The sequence below is a fragment of the Amblyraja radiata genome, chromosome 4, assembly GCF_010909765.2.
Source record: "Amblyraja radiata isolate CabotCenter1 chromosome 4, sAmbRad1.1.pri, whole genome shotgun sequence".
NCBI lineage: Eukaryota > Metazoa > Chordata > Chondrichthyes > Rajiformes > Rajidae > Amblyraja > Amblyraja radiata.
Window position 1 is genome coordinate 12,810,886 of NC_045959.1, and position 17,855 is coordinate 12,828,740.

The 17,855-nt window shown below is 40.0% G+C and overlaps 1 protein-coding gene across 5 annotated transcripts in view; it reads left to right on the forward strand.

Annotated features, from left to right (window-relative positions):
• asap1 (ArfGAP with SH3 domain, ankyrin repeat and PH domain 1) overlaps positions 1–17,855 on the forward strand; it is a 184,700-nt gene that overhangs the window by 118,106 nt on the left and 48,739 nt on the right. For all 5 annotated transcript variants that reach the window (XM_033018990.1, XM_033018987.1, XM_033018986.1 and 2 more), the window contains 4 exons: positions 1,537–1,624; positions 7,101–7,149; positions 9,033–9,196; positions 12,691–12,824. In XM_033018990.1, the coding sequence (XP_032874881.1) occupies positions 1,537–1,624; positions 7,101–7,149; positions 9,033–9,196; positions 12,691–12,824 (435 nt within the window). The remainder of the gene's footprint in view (positions 1–1,536; positions 1,625–7,100; positions 7,150–9,032; positions 9,197–12,690; positions 12,825–17,855) is intronic.

Consider the following 17,855-nt stretch of genomic DNA (forward strand, 5'->3'; position numbering starts at 1 on the left):
CGAAGGAGAACACCTCCTTTGACTATGTAGAGAACCTCCTAGGAATGTGTAGAAGACCTCCTTCGACCATGTAGAAGATCTCCTTTGATCTCCTTTGACCTCCTTCGACTATGTTGAAGACTAGCTTCGGGAAAATTGGACACCGAATAGTGGAGAGTGAAGACGACCACCTTCGACTACCTTCAATTACCTTCGATTGCCTTCGATTACCTACGAATAACATGCCATCTACTGCGACCTACTTCGACTTAAGATAATTTATTATCTAAATGGTGGCCGACTAGGAAAAGGGGAGATGCAGCGAGACCTGGGTGTCATGGTACACCAGTCATTGAAAGTGGGCATGCAGGTGCAGCAGGCAGTGAAGAAAGCGAATGGTATGTTAGCTTTCATAGCAAAAGGATTTGAGTATAGGAGCAAGGAGGTTCTACTGCAGTTGTACAGGGCCTTGGTGAGACCACACCTGGAGTATTGCGTACAGTTTTGGTCTCCAAATCTGAGGAAGGACATTATTGCCATAGAGGGAGTGCAGAGAAGGTTCACCAGACTGATTCCTGGGATGTCAGGACTGTCTTATGAAGAAAGACTGGATAGACTTGGTTTATACTCTCTAGAATTTAGGAGATTGAGAGGGGATCTTATAGAAACTTACAACATTCTTAAGGGGTTGGACAGGCTAGATGCAGGAAGATTGCTCCCGATGTTGGGGAAGTCCAGGACAAGGGGTCACAGCTTAAGGATAAGTGGGAAATCCTTTAAAACCGAGATGAGAAGAACTTTTTTCACACAGAGAGTGGTGAATCTCTGGAACTCTCTGCCACAGAGGGTAGTCGAGGCCAGTTCATTGGCTATATTTAAGAGGGAGTTAGATGTGGCCCTTGTGGCTAAGGGGATCAGAGGGTATGGAGAGAAGGCAGGTACGGGATACTGAGTTCGATGATCAGCCATGATCATATTGAATGGCGGTGCAGGCTCGAATGGCCTACTCCTGCACCTAATTTCTATGTTTCTATGTAAACCTACGTGTAAAAAATTATCTATTTTTTTCCATGCTGACCAATGTTTACTTGCGGACAATTTTCAGCATGCTAAAAAATACTCCTTGACAAAACTGAGGTCTCGAGTATGCGGGAACGTCTCTCGAGCATGAAGGAGAGTTACATAGAACTCCTAGGACCATGTGTCGACCATGCTGTGAGTTTGAGTCGAGCGCAAACTCTTCTAAACTCGCAAATTAGGTCCCCACAGTGGGACAGGCCCTTAATCCACACAAGCTTTATAATGATTGTTAAATTTTGATATTTTGGATTTTTGCTTGGAAAATGTTCATATTAAATTCAGCTTCAATTATTGAGATTAATAAACAATGCAAGAAAGACATGTACAAAGCAAAACTGGAAAATAAATACTTTGAAAATACTTATTATTCCCGGTGACTTCCTTTTCAGTCACATTGACTGTCATTAATTTTGAACATTTCTTGTCATCTGAATCATTTTGATATTTTATGCTTTCTAATATATTTTGTCTCTTTAGACCAACAGGCAACCAGCAAGACTAAATTTACTGACATGCCAGGTGAAGCCCACTGCAGATGAGAGAAAATGTTTTGACTTAATATCACGTACGTTTTTTCTTATTAATTGGCATGTGAGTTAAATATTAAAATTATTTGAATGTGTAGTTTTCCTCAGTTTCAACTTTTTCTACAGATTTGCAGAGATTTTTTATAAAATATATATTTCACCTGTTTGTAATAGATATTAGAATATTTTGTCAGTGTTCATGAATCTCAATTCTTTCTATGCATTGCAAGTTGTTCATAGCAAGCACAGTTTCAGCATCAGATCTTAGTAAAATATAATTACCATAAATAATGAAAATATATCTTTGTTCTAAATGAATTGCTCTAGATTTGAAAAACTCTACATTGAATACTAGAATCGAGGACATTCTCAAAGTTCTTGAAAAATGTAACGTTTTCACTGACTGATGGAAATCCCCGACTTGGACTGCTCAAACTGGGAAATGAACATGCAGAAAGACAGCCCACCTGGACTCTATGATAGGAGAATAAAAGAGGCCAAGTACAAATTGTGGGTACTGATTGTGGATGATCAGCCATGATCACATTGAATGGCGGTGCTGGCTCGAAGGGCCAAATGGCCTACCCCTGCACTTATTGTCCAAAAAAAACACCTAAAGGAACATTCAACATTCTAAACAACCCACCTCCCTGTTAAACGCCATCTGTCTTGGTGAATCGGTGAAATTCTTTGCCACAAAATATGTGGAAGCCAAGTTAGTGGATATATTTAAGGCAGAGATGGATAGATACTTGATTAGTACAAGCGTCAGAGATTATGGGGAGAAGACAGGAGAATGGGGTTAGCAGGGAGAGATAGATCAGCCATGATTGAATGGCGTGGATGATGGGCCAAATGGCCTAATTCTGCTGCTATCATTTATGATCTTGGGCTTGGCAGAATCTGTGCATCCCTGTACACATGACATGAACCACCCAGAATTTACAAAATTGGATTCGAACAACTAATCCTTGACCCTGACAGTGCCTAAGAAAGAAACTAAATGCAAATATTAAATACATTTTCTTATAAATAGATATTGTAACTTTTCCTGAATCATACTCTAGTGGTGGTAATGATTTGTGTTTTTTTGGAAAATAACTTTTTTATGTTGATCGGAATTGTTTTAACTTCTAATTATGTAAGGGAATGCTGTTTGGGTATCTCCTTATGTATAGGGATCATGTCCCATATTTAAATCTATCTCATATCTTTATACTTATAAAACTCTGATCAGGATGTGTATTTATGTTTGTGTGTGTGTTTGTGTGTTTGTTTGATGTTCATATCACCTCAAAAACACGACGCGCTAACGGTGTGATTTTTACATATTCTGATAGAGATTTACGCCATGATGTCAAAAATCGCCTCATCTGAAAATTTGATGCATTTTTTCCCCAGTTATTTATTTAAAGTTATAGAGCTGATAACGTCACAATGGCTCTGCTCCTCGCGGCCCACTGCGCACTGTATTCGACGCGCAGCCTGCTGGGCACTGTTTTCCAAATGCTGCGAGTTACATCACACCCCCCTCTGACTCGCACTCGGCCGGCCGTCCGCAGCGCCCCGCCCGCAGCCCAACCCCTCCCCACCCCCCCTCCCAGGCTCTGGATTAAAGCCGCTGAACGCACAGTAATTTGGTAGGGCTTCCGAGGTCCCGAGCGCTTATGAGGCCCGCCGCCCGCTTGCAGTCGGCCCCGCCCACTCAGTGTCCGCGCCGCCTGCTCGCCGCCCCTCTCCTCCCTCTCCCTCCCCCCCTCTCTCCCCCCCCCCTCTCTCCCCCCCTCTCTCCCCCCTCTCTCCCCCCCCTCCCTCTTCCCCCCCCCCCCCTTCCTCCCCCCCCTCTTCCCCCCCCCTCTTCCCCCCCCTCTTCCCCCCCCCTCTTCCCCCCCCTCTTCCCCCCCTCTTCCCCCCCCTCTTCCCCCCCCCTCTTCCCCCCCCTCTTCCCCCCCCCTCTTCCCCCCCCCTCTTCCCCCCCCCTCTTCCCCCCCCCTCTTCCCCCCCCCTCTTCCCCCCCCCTCTTCCCCCCCCCCTCTTCCCCCCCCCTCTTCCCCCCCCCCTCTTCCCCCCCCCTCTTCCCCCCCCTCTTCCCCCCCCTCTTCCCCCCCCCTCTTCCCCCCCCCTCTTCCCCCCCCCTCTTCCCCCCCCCTCTTCCCCCCCCCTCTTCCCCCCCCCTCTTCCCCCCCTCTTCCCCCCCTCTTCCCCCCCCCTCTTCCCCCCCCCTCTTCCCCCCCCCTCTTCCCCCCCCCTCTTCCCCCCCCCTCTTCCCCCCCCCTCTTCCCCCCCCCCTCTTCCCCCCCCCCCTCTTTCCCCCCCTCTCTTCCCCCCCCCCTCTTTCCCCCCCCCTCTTCCCCCCCCTCTTCCCCCCCCCCCTCTCCCCCCCCCTCTTCTGCCCCCCCCTCTTCTCCCCCCCCCTCTTCCCCCCCCCTCTTCCCCCCCCCCTCTTCCCCCCTCAACCTCCCCCCCCCTCAACCTCCCCCCCCCTCAACCTCCCCCCCCTCTCCTCTCCCCCCACCCCCTCCCTGCTCCCCCTCTCTCCCTCCCTCTCTGCCCCACTCTCCCTGTCTCTGCTCCTCTGTCTCTGCCCCCTCTCTCTCTGCCCTCTCTTTCTGACCGTCTCTAACCCCTTCCCCCCCCCCTTCTCTAGACGCACCTGCGAGGTGGGGTTCCCCTTGGTCTAGTGTTCTATTAAAATTCAGGACCAGGTCCTGAATTCTATGGAACCGTATTGTTAACATCCTTACAGTTCAGAAACCATCTACCTTTGAGCCAACTTTGAATTCAATTTGCAAATCTTTCCATGGAGTTTGTCTTTTTTTAACCAGACTGTGTGCTAGGTCTTGTCAAAAGCTTGTTTAAAATCCAGAGCTAGTTTTTTCATTGTTTGCACACTTGACAGTTCAAACCTTTTTAATGTTCAATGTCAGACAAGAGGATATAGATTTAAGCTGAAAGGCGCAACATTTTAAGGAGATGTGCCTGTCAAGTTTTTTTTTTAACAGAGGGTAGTGGGTGTCTGGAAATAGTTGCCAGAGGTGGCGGTGAAGGTGTTTAAGATGATTGTATATAGGCACATGGATATGCTGGGAATGGAGGGGTATGGATCAATTGGTGCGATTAGTGTAGCTTGGCACAGACACTGTGAACTGAGGGTGTGTACCTGTGCTATACTTTTCTTCATTCTATGTTCTTTATCCTGGTCTCTACATTTATATCGAAAATTAATATATTTTACTAGAAACAAAATAAGGAATCAGAGTGGCGCATTGTCGTAATGGGTAGAGCTGTTGCCCAGCAGCATTTATAATCCAGGTTCAATCCTGACCTCTGGTGTTGTTGAGTTCAATTTGCACATTCTTCCTTTGCCCGCGTGCGTTTCCTCCGGGTGCTCCAGTTTTCCTCCCATATGCCAAAGACGTGCAGGTTTGTACGTAAATTAGCATGTGTTTTAAAAAAAGGTTCTGTCTCCTTCTCTCTGTCTCTCTCTCTCCCCCTCAAACCCTCCCCATCCCTCTTTTGTATCCAACATTTCTCCCTTGTGAATCTACCCACAGCTTTCCCTCCTCCTACCAGAGATAGCCACCAGTACATAGTCACCTAGTTGAGTATCTCTTCCTGAATTACACAATAAGTTTCTTGGCATTCCTTGGGATGACTCATGATCCTTTCCAGACAAAATTCCTCCCGACGACTATCTTGCACTCCAAAATTACAGATCTAGGGTCATGTAAACCAGGAAAATAAACTACAAGAGTTTAGATTAGTTTCCTGAACATTTCATTTCACACCAGTTGGATTGTGGGGAAGATGGATCATCAGCCATGATCATCTTGAATGACGGTGCAGGCTCGAAGGGCCGAATGGCCTACTCCTGCACCTATTTTCTATGTTTCTATGAAATCTTTCAAATTCCCTCTGAGTATGATCGAATCCCTACAAATAATCTATACTATTTTTATCTGTTGCAACAATCAACCTGTGTTGAAATTTTAATTATAGTACACCGTTTAGGTTTTTTGTGTAACCAAACTCAAGGATTGAGACTATGGTGCTTGATTGCAAAGATAAATCAATAAGTAATGTTTGGTTGACATCAGGAACTGATTACTAAATCAGTGAGAGATGTTTAGGTTTATTATTGTCATGTGTACTGATGTACAGTTTTGCATGGTATCCAATCAGATCAGATAACTATTTCTAAATATAATTACATCAAACTCAAGTAGAACAAGTAGAACAAAGGGAACGACATAGACTGCAAAATATGGCTCTCGGCATTGTAGCGCAGCAGTTCTATAGACAAAGCCCTATGCCCGCGATGGGGTAGAGATGAATAGGATAGTACCCTATCTTATGGAAGGACCATTCAAAAGCCTGAAAACAGAGGCGAAGAAGCTGTTCTTACATGGTGTGCGCTTTCAGGCTTCTGTTCCTATTGCCCGATGGAAACAGATATGATCTCTTTCGAAGGTGTACATTGACATACACACAGGCACCTTGAATTTAAACTTTTTCTGTTGTAATACAATCTGTTTTCAAGTTAATATAGTTAAATCATTGAATAGAAAAATACACTTGAATATGCATTGATTTGGAAAAACTGAACTTTACTTTAGTTCATTATCATGTGCACCAAGGTACAGTGAAATGCTTTTGTTGCGTGCTAACCAGTCAGCGGAAAGACAATATATGATTACAATCGAACCATTCAAAGTGTACAGATACCTGATAAACGAAATAACATTTAGTGCAAGATTAAGCCAGTAAAGTCGGATCAAAAGTAGTTTGAAAGTCTCCAGTGAGGTAGATAATAGTTCAGGACTGCGTTCTAGTTGTGGTGGAATGGTTCAGTTGTGTGATAACAGCTGGGAATAAACTCCCTGAATCTAGAGGTGTGCGTTTCCCCACTTCTATACCTTTTGCCCATTGCGAGAGGGGAGAAGAGGAAGTGGCCAGGGTGCGACCCATCTTTGATTATGCTGATGACCTTGCCGAGGCAGCGTGAAGTATAAATGGAGTCAATGGAAGTGAGGTTGGTTTGTGTGATGGTCTGGGCTGCGTTCACAATTCTCTGCGATTACTTGCAGTCTTGGATGGATCTGTTCGCCATGCGATGATGTATTTTGATTAAATGCTTTCTCCGACGCATCTGTAGAAGTTGGTGAGAGTTGCCTAACTTCCTAAGCCATCTAAGGAATTAGAACGTTGGTGTGCTTTATTGGCCATTGCTTCCATATGGGTGGTCCAGGAGACGCTGGTGATATTCACTCCTAGGAATTTGGTTTTCAACATATTAACTTCTTCCTGAGTAAATGAACAAGATGTGTGGTACCTATCTTATCACTGTTTCATTTTAAGAATTGAGAAAACTTCACCTGCATCTCCTTTTAGAGTTTGACAGCTATTCAATAGTGTCTAGTGAATGTTAATTTTATTGTTTACTTAATAGTTTTTTGTATTATATATTTTAAGCTACTTTATTCATTTTTCCCCTTCTCTTTACACTCTCCATAGACAACCGGACCTATCATTTCCAAGCAGATGATGAGCAGGAATGTCAAGTGTAAGTTCTCCTGAGACAAAAGACATTTTAATGCATGTTTTTTTATATCCACATGAAATCGTATCATTATAATTTTACAATATTAGACAAATATATTGGAAACCGTTCTTAAAACACAGCATCATGTCATTCTCAGTGCAATATAATCCTCTTCAGCACAATCATTCATTGTTCTGGGGTACAGCTAGCAGGAAGTTACGCTACCCCATTGCATAAATGGCTTGTTTCTGCGCTGAAAATTCCTGGGAATTTCTAATAACAAAGTTAAATTTTATGATGATTTATGGAAAATATATATATTTAGTTTTAGGTAGACAAAAATGCTGGAGAAACTCAGCAGGTGAGGCAGCATCTGTGGAGCGAAGGAATAGGTGATGTTTCGGGTCGAGACCCTTCTTCAGACATTATTTACATTTAGTTTTAGATCTGATCTAAATATGAACCTTGAGAACCAGGATCCATGAAATTTCAGAATTCCATCTTCACAGATTAATTTATAAAGTGAAATATAATTGTCATTCTAAAGCATGAGTTGAAGTTCAAAACATTGTTTCATGGTGGAAGCAAGAATGAGGTGTAAATATTTCACCAACAGTCTTATGTCACTATGTGTCACTAAACATTTAAAAATATATATCCTAATGTTATCTTTTACCTCTGCACTTTTTCTTGCAGACATATCCTAATTAATATATCTTTTGTAATGGTGATTATTATGTAGAGTATGCAGCTGGGGATTGAGAAGGGCAGTTTCTAAAATGTTTAAGTTGATTCCATACAACAATTATTTATTTCCATATCGCAGTGTCAACTTAGAAAAACATGCTAATGCATTTACACAAACATGTTAAATGTAAGAGCAAGATATTAGGAAGAGTGACCAAAGATTGGTCACAAGGTGGATTTTTAAAGAACATAGTAAAATGGAAAAGGTCTGTGTAAGAGAAGGAAATATTAAATGATCTTTTAAAGCATAGGTCTAGATAGCTGAAAGTCTGCTACCAAAGGTGAAATGAAGGATGCGGTAAAGTAGAAGAGACCTTTGTTGAAAGGTCAGAGTTCATAGAAGGTAGTGAGGAGATGGGAAACATTGAAAATAAATATGCTTGTGGGACTAGAAAAGATCTGAGATGGGATTTGGTACAGTTATAAGAGAATAAAGTTATGAAAAAAGAATTGGCTTTAATGTTCAGCCTTATCAAGTCAAGTGGAACTTGACAGGGGAATAGAATACTGACAAGAGATTTGAGGTGAAACCTGTCTGAGTTTAACTCGAAGACCACTGAAGTGGTCAACTCGGAAGAAAATAAAAGAATGGGTAAATGTTGCACCATCCACTTTGCAGAACTCAAGGGAAGAATTATCCAACCTCTGTGTTGTAGGGTATCAGCTTGTGGTTGAATATGGAAGCTAAAGCAGTCCAGATTAATTTGACAAAATACCTGGGAAAGGGAATATAGTTGCTGGCTTGGTTTGGATGTGATAGTATTAAAGATGTTCTCTTATTCTTTAGTTCAACTGAAGCATTTTTACCCATTTGAGAAGAACTGTCTCATAGCACAAAAACAATGGAAGATTCATAACAGATGCTCGAGTTATTCAACTTGTTTATAAAGGCTGACCATGTATCTGCAGTAATGTTGCCATAGGAAATATGTAGGAGATTATTAGGGTCGGATCAAAGTTTTGGGAACTAGACAAGCAGTCGATCGGGATGTGGGGAGAAAAACCCTGTGAAGAACAGAACAAAGCACACAATTTAGTACTGATATTTTCATTAACATATTTCAACTACTTAATTCCAGAAATGTCATTTTGATATGTTTATGCATTTGAGATGACGTCATTTCTGATATTTTAAAATTATTTACATTTTTAAACAGATGGATATCAGTATTAACCAACAGCAAAGAGGAAGCATTAAACATGGCATTTAGAGGAGAGCAGAGCAGTGGGGAGAACAGCATCGAGGATCTAACCAAAGCCATCATTGAAGATGTGCAGCGGATGCCTGGCAATGATATCTGTTGTGACTGTGGAGCTTCAGGTCTTTACTCTTTTTATATTTTAGCAAATGTTGTTTTAATTAGTATGTTATTGGAATTGTTCTGTAATTTTCAAATGTTCACAAATCTTACCAGGTAAAATGAGTAATTGTTTGATTTCATCCAGATTGATATCCAAAACAATGTTGGCTTACAGTTCCCTTGCAATAATTTGCTTTTTGTAGCTGGCTCTTTGGTGTGAAAGACAAGCAGGATGTATTCTACCATGCCCCCCTTCTAAACAAACATTAACACCATATTTGGATGCTCAAAACTGGTACACAGTTCCTTCCTGTTGTATATGGAACACTAAAAAACGGTTGCTTTAATGCTCAATCTACAAAGCAGCTCTGTTGAACTTCTGCTCCGAAAAGATTTTGCAATCCTCCCATGGATAATATAAATGTTTACCATATTTTAAAATATTACTACAAAATTGAGTGTTTTATAACAGTTCCAGATTTTGAGAGATCCATGCTCACTGTGTAAGATCATATACTAACTTGCTGTAGTTTTTTTCACAGTGATTTAGTTGGTGGCATTGTTACCCATGAACAAGGTGATTATATGTTTAAGTGTCACTCCAGGGGCTTGAGGATATTTTGGTGTAATAAATGAGAGAATGCTGCACTGCCAAAGCAGATGGGTCTTAAAACAAGAGCTCTGTCTGTTCCTTTAGGTGAATGTAAGAGATGAAAAAGCTGTATTTTGAAAGAGCTGAAGGCCTGGCTAATATTTATCCCTCAGCCAACGTAATTAAATTGTGAATCAACTGATCATTGCCTCAGTGCTTTTTGTGGGAGATCTCAATGTCCAAATCGATGCTGGGTTATCCTCCAATAGTGATTACTTTTGAAAAGTACTTGGCTGTAAATAGCTTTCAGACATTGGGAAAATGTGCTTCATAAGTATTTTTTAACAAGGAAGTTAAATGTAGATAATTTCAATATTTCTAAAATATTCTTTGTTTACAATTGTGAATAATCTGCATTTAGTTCCAGTTTTCAATTCATGTTGTTCACTGCTAATTTTTTCCCATGCAGTTACCCTCCCCAACTGTGCTATTCTTGACAACCCCCACTGTCCCCCACAACAGTAATCACACCCTGCTGCACATCTTCTAGCTGTGAAGTTATCTGTATCCTGCCACTGTTCATTCCTCAGTGCAGCTTGTTGTGCCCCAAAATGCAGTCGAGAGCAGCTGTATTTTGTTCAGAACTGAAATAAACAATTACTTCAGTTTTAAAAGTTTTGTCCATCATCTACTTACTGCCACCTGCAGGTAATACTGGTGAAATGCAATTGTATTTCCAGTTTTTGTTGTTGTTCATAACTGCTATCTTGCATCAGAAGTATTGCTACTCTTAGTGTTACAGTCAGTTGCACTTGAACTTGATTAATAATATCTTAAATTTAATGTATTTCAAAAAATGATGTGCCGACATTTTCAAATGCTGGCGTTTTCTGCAAGTGATTTTTTTTTTCGAACTTTTTTTAAGAATTTCCCTTTTACTAATGGTATGTCTATTTAGCTCGGCTTGTCATACATGGACTCGTGTTGACGACATCGTTCTAGATTAAATGAAGCTGTTAGTTTGTTTTCCCATTCTGAGAATGCGGCCTCCATCCCAACAAACTTTGCATTGACCTGAAGAGTAGTAATGAATGGAATGGTGCACGTATCCCAGATAGATGTCCAATTCAAGACCCTAGCATTGTTCCCCCTGGGATTAACAATCGCACAACCACTTTCAGAGGTAGATCAGCTCCATAAATGTAAAATGAGGACAATCTATAATACATTTGTGACCATGAAAGCCAAATGATGGACTTTCTAGAACCATTCTGTATTCTATTATTGGAAGAATAGTAAAACCATGCAAGCCCTCTTCAGAGCCATGCTCTTTAGCTGAATTTTAAGAATACCTTGATCTGTAAAAGAAGAATTTTTAAATCATTTTTTGAAGATGTTGCATATAAAGAAAATCAATATGTAGTTAAGTGAAATAACATTGTTGACCTGGCAAAATTATTCCAAATTATTCCAAACTATTCCAAATTATTCCAAACACACAATTTAGTGTCAGGCATTCTGCCTGTATTCTGCTTGTATACTTCAGTTATAAATACCCATTTGCATATCTTCCTGAATATCTTTTTCTTTTCATTTAAAATCCTGTTATATTCCTTTGTGTCCGGTGCTTTCTCCAACATAAGAGTCATAATGCTCAATGAAATCATTGCAAAATACAAAAGAAAATGGTAACATTTATATGGAAAAGCTGTTCAAACTACAATGAAACAAGCCAAGTTATTATTGTAAATGGATATTCCATTTACAAGGATTAACCTCACCAAAAAGAGATGGTAATTATGAGTATTCCAATAAAATCAATTGATTTGCATTTAAGCTACTTTTACTTGCAGACACAAATGAAAAATGGTGTGGTGACAGTGATTGATATTGTGCAATCTCTAATTGCACTTTAAATGACAGGTCAAACTGTTGCTTCCCACCTTCCTTAATAGTAGGAATATTTTGAAATGTGTTTGGGGAGGAAATCCCCTTCCGTTTTTGGTGTGCCAGCAGTGCAGACCATCAGTTATTAAAAAGTGGAAATGGTGGGCTAAAATGAAATTTATGGTGAGCCTATCCTGATTTTGCTGGAAAATCTGTATCAGTACAGAGCCTACTGGGTTGGGACCTTATGGAAATCTGACTTTACATGAAATTTCCAATAAATCTTTGAAAAAAAAATTTCAAGACATGAATAATAACAATAAAATACTGATAATAAGCTGTATACAGGATATGTTTCAATAGTTGAATTATGGGAGTGCTAGTGTTAAATTAGTCGGTATTCCTTGTAATGAATGAATTGTAGGATGTGTATGCAGAGTGACACCATATGGGTAGCCAAAGAAAATGGTCATTTTTGACATGGAAAAAGTGAGTTACAGACAGTTCTCAGGAAAGAAACCCTACGCGATCCATGGGGACTGACTGCATTAATTTTTATTTAAATTGACAATAATAAAAGATAAACATTTTAAGATTTTGACAGCATAGATTGATATAATATAATACAGTATAAAATCTTGCTTGATTTTACTCTGTACACAGTTCTTTATGCTGAATCTTCAAGGGAGACTACGCAATTGCATACGGAATTGAGTAGAATTCACTTTTATAAACAAAATATCCTCTCTACCATTTTAAGGCGGAAAAGGAAAACAGGTTTGAATGAGTTGACTGAATTAATCATGTTCCAATGAAGGCTGACAGTAGCAAAATCCAATGCATGGGCCATGATGAGAAATCTTTAAAATAGCAGAATAATGCTAAACATATATCCAAAATTAAATTGGAGCCACTGTGGGCATCTTAAAACATTGTGACAATTATGTTAAGAATTTCCATGGATTCTCTTAATATTTGCAGAAAGAATTTGTTTTTTTGGTGAATTCCGTTGTATTTTTTGTATTTGATTTTCAGATCCAACTTGGCTGTCAACTAACCTAGGAATTTTGACATGTATAGAATGTTCAGGAATACACCGAGAAATGGGAGTACATATTTCCAGAATACAATCACTAGAACTGGATAAATTAGGAACCTCTGAACTCTTGGTGAGTTATTGAAATTATAATGTATTCTAGAAAACTTATAATAATGCTTACATTTTGCCGTGTGTGGTCTAATTTACAATATCAGACAAATTGTGGGGCATCACCAGAGTGGTTTATTCTGCATCCATGCTCACATTCCATGTGATTGAGGAAGTGGGGACATATGATGACTGGCTGATATGTTACCGCCAGAGTTCGAGAATTACCGAAGACTGGTTCCGCCAAATTGAAACGAAAAAATATTTGTTGTTGCGCATGTAAAATAATTAGATAAATGGTATTAATTAGTCTCAATCATTGCCCCAACAGGGCTCATAGCTGATCTCTTTCCTGTTCATTCATCTCTCCACCTGCAGACTGCTAGTGGATCAGCTATCACTCGTTCTCTCCACATCTCCATCAGAATGTACGTTAATTTATAACAAGGCCATTACTATCCATGGGTTTATTGCGGCCTTGCTCAAACTCTGGCTTTAGTGATATCTTCCTGTCATATGAAGCCTTGTGGCCTGACTGCATCTTCCATCTCTCACTTTGCTCTTATTATCTATCACTTACCTTGCTCTTATTATCCAGAACATATCTCGTCTAGTTATCCTATCCCTTAGTCATTACAACATGTTCCATTCTTTTTACCTCTCATTCAAGTTATTGTTTCTCCTGCCCACTCAAAGTTAAAGAAAAAGAACTCAATAAATATCTTTACTTTTTTTCTTTTTCATCCTCTGCATGAAATGGCTTCTCAATGTAAGTAATTTCAATACCCATGTCAAATCATTAACCTTTCTCTCCTGTCGGAGCACTGCCCTTTTGTTTTTGTTAATTTCTTCGGTATGAATTTCCTTTTACATATTCAACTCATCCCATGAGTTTGCCATCTTCACTTTCTCATCCCTCTGCTATTCCTCCATGTATTTATCTTTGGTCCCTCATATTTTCCATCTGTAGTGTCCTGCAGCAACATCATCCAAAAATGATTACGTTCTATATCCACACTAAACATAAGATCTCTCACTAGAATCTCCTACCAGTGGAAACATCTTCTACACATCCACTCTATCCAGGCCTTTTAATATTCAAATTGCATTGTTCCAACCCATTTAGCATGATGCAGTGCTGCCTAATATATTGGAGATGGTCTCACCAAACTTTGTGCTGTGGTTGTTCCTACCAATGTTATTGTGAACACAAACAGATTAATTTGGTGAGGACAAGGTCAAGTAAAATTACTTGTTGATATGCTCACTACTTGCTGAAGAGCCAGGATTTGGTTAGACAAGTCAATAGGATAATGCCCTGATCCAGATTTCTGGGCTTTTTCAAATTGTTCATATTGTTAGCAGCTCTAATTTATCAACTGTGGGAAGATTGTGGTAGTCAGGACAAGGCAAATGGAACTTAGGAGGAGGTTTGATCGCTCATGTTTGACCTGATTCTGTAGACTGAACTTAATGTTGAGGATCTAAGTGTTGCTCCCTCCCTGTCCAAATAGCATTGGGCCACTACATCTGGTGAGTTCATTAGTTGGTGGGAAAGGATGTGGTCTGACATACTGTGAAGTGTGATCTGAACACTTCTGAGATGTGTTTATGTTGCTGTTAAGATTTTTTTATTTTTTTTGCCAGGTTTTAATTCGGTATTTAATTTATGTTTTTAAGATATGGTTCTCTTAAAGGGCTGGACAACATTTTCAGTAAGCAATAAATGAAAATGTTTTTTAAAAATCTGAACCGAAAGCAAAGCGTTGGAAACACTCAGCTGTTCAGACAGCATCTGTAGAAAGAGAAACAATTAATATTTCAGACTGACATGCTATCTTTCCATGTGACATGCCAATTTAATATGTTTTATATTGACACACCAAGTCTTTGGAGCTCCATTGTGCTACATTTTCCCCACTTGGCAAATACAATATTTTATCTTTTTCTGATCCTTGCTTAGAAATCCATTTGCTTGTTTTGCATCAGGATTAGGATGTATTTGATTTGGGAGCTATTTTCAATGCTGACTAGGAGATATGGCTTTCTAACTCATCTAAGTCTTTAAAATGTGCTATGAACAGTTGTGGACCCAGCAGAGACATTTGTGGTGGACCATTCATTGCATTTTTTCCAGTTTGAACACTTGTCCATTATCCTTGCTCTCAAATCCCTCTGTCCAGCCATTTTTCAAGTCAAATCTGTAATTTACCTTTCTTTCCATCTCATCAGTGTGCACATTGCTTATGGTAGTATATGCCATGTACATTTGTGTGATACAAGCATAAAATGGATCTCATTGGAGTTCCCATTTGGAGTAGTATAATGACCAATCTAGTACAGTTGCTGCATTATAGCTCTAGAAGCCTAAATTCAATCCTGACCAGTGTTGTCAGTGTGGGGTTTGCTCATTTACTCTGTGACTCTGGGGTGTCTACCAGGTGTTGTAATTATCAAGTTGTACAGCAGATAAATAGGTCCTTCGGCCCAACTCATAGTCTTATTTTAACTTCAGTTCACTATCAGCTTTGATGCAAGGCCAGTGACGTGAAACATTGACTGTATTTCCATTTCTGATGTTGGCCAACCTGATTTTTTTTTTTCCAGAATTCTTCTGTATTCTATTTCAATTTCCAGCATCAGTATTATTTTGGGCAATGTTAATACCTTGGCATAAATTTGGTCACTATGTGCACTATATGTAGAACTGTAATGTTGCTTTTTACAATGTTAAATGTACAAGATAAATGCAAATTGATGTATTGTTTTTGTGTACTTTGTATTTAGGAACTCTTTGAAGTATCATAACAACAAATGTGTTATACCCTCAAAAACTCCCAATATTTCCCACTATTATGAGGCTAAATACTGCACAGAATATTACAATTAAGGAAATACAGGGTTATCTTTAACCTAGATAGCTATTTCTTTACAACTATGCATATAAACCTTAAGTGCTGTCTTTATGACCTTAACTGTGCACCTTTACATTTCAAACCACTGAGCCTATTTCCATTCAAAACTCTCAGTGATGTTTGAGGGATTAAAGAGCTGTCGAGACATGAACAAAGGCAAGAGATATAAAAGGAGAAACTTCATGTTTATGAGGCTGTGGAATTGCTTAGCTGGGAAACTATTAGCATTGAAGATTAGATCTGATGGGCAAATCAAGGGGGAAAAAGTTGAATGGATATAGGATATGGGTCACTGATACTACAATCATACAGCATGGAAACGGGCTCTTAAACCCAATTCGTGCATGCCGACTAAGTTGCTGCATCGAAGCTAGTCCCATTTGCCCGCATTTTGCCCATATCCCTCTAAACCTTTTCTTTCTATGTAACTGTCCAAGAGTCTTTTAAATGATGTTAATGTACCAGCCTCAACTAACTCCTCTGGCAGATCATTCCATAAACCCTCTCGCCACTGAGTGAAAAAAGTTGCCATCCAGGCACCTATTAAATCTTTCCCCTCTCACCTTAAACTCATGTGCACTAGTTCTTAATTCCTCTAACATGGGTAAAAGACTGCACATTCACCCTATTAATTCTCCTCATGATTTTATACACCTCTATAAGATACTGCATTCCAAGGAATAAAGTCCTAGTTTGTAAAATCTCTCCCTGTAGCTCAGGCCCTCGAGTCCTAACAACATCCGCATACAGTGGCCTCCATAATGTTTGGGACAAAGACCCATCATTTATTTATTTGCCTCTGTACTCCACAATTTGAGATTTGTAATAGAAAAAAATCACATGTGGTTAAAGTGCATGTTTTAACAATTTTGACATTTAAATCTAGTCAGATTTTAATAATGGCCATTTTTATACATTTTGGTTTCACCAACGTAGAAATTACAGCAGTCCCCCCATTTCAGGACACCATAATGTTTGGGACACAGCAATGTCATGCAAATGAAAGTAGTCATGTTTAGTATTTTGTTGCATATCCTTTGCATGCAATGACTGCTTGAAGTCTGCCATTTATGGACATCACCAGTTGCTGGGTGTCTTCTCTGGTGATGCTCTGCCAGGCCTTTATTTGCAGCCATCTTTAGCTTATACTTGTTTTGGGGCTAGTCCCCTTCAGTTTTCTCTTCAGCATACAAAAGGCATGCTAAATTGGATTCAGATCGGGTGATTGACTTGGCCACTCAAGAATTGACCAGTTTTTAGCTTTGAAAAACTCCTTTACTGCATTAGCAGTATGTTTGGGATCATTGTCTTGCTGTGGAATGAACCACCGGCCAATGTTTTGAGGCATTTGTTTGAACTTGAGCAGATAGGATGTGTCTATGCACTTCAGAATTCATTATGCTACTACCATCAGCAGTTGTATCATCAATGAAGATAAGTGAGCCAGTACCTTCAGCAGCCATACATGCCCAGGCCATAACACCCCAACCATCGTGTTTCACAGACGAGGTGGTATGCTTTGGATCTTGGTATGTTCCTTCTGTCTTCCATACTTTGCTCTTGCCATCACTCTGATATGTTCATATTTGTCTCATCTGTCCACAAGACCTTTTTCCAGAACTGTGGTTGCTCTTTTAAGTACTTCTTGGCAAACTGTAATCCGGCCATCCTATTTTGGCGGCTAACCCGTGGTTTGCATCTTGCAGTGTAGCCTCTGTATTTCTATTCATGAAGTCTTCTGTGGACAGTGGTCATTGATAAATCCACCCCTGACTCCCGAAGAGTGTTTCTGATCTGTCGGACAGGTGTTTGGGGATTTTTCTGTATTATAGAGAGAATTCTTCTGCCATCAGCTGTGGAGGTCTTCCTTGGCCCGCCAGTTCCTTTGTGATTAGTAAGCTCACCAGTGCTCTCTTTCTTCTTAATGATGTTCCAAACAGTTGATTTTGGGAAGCCTGAGGTTTGACTGATGTCTCTAACAGTTTTATTCTTGTTTCTCAGTCTCATAATGAGCTTCTTTGACTTTCATTGGCACAACCTTGGGCCTCATGTTGATAAACAGCAATAAGTTTCCAAAGGTGATGGAAAGTTTGGTGGAAAGACTAGATGCTGAGAACTATCTTCTACCTGCATAAAGG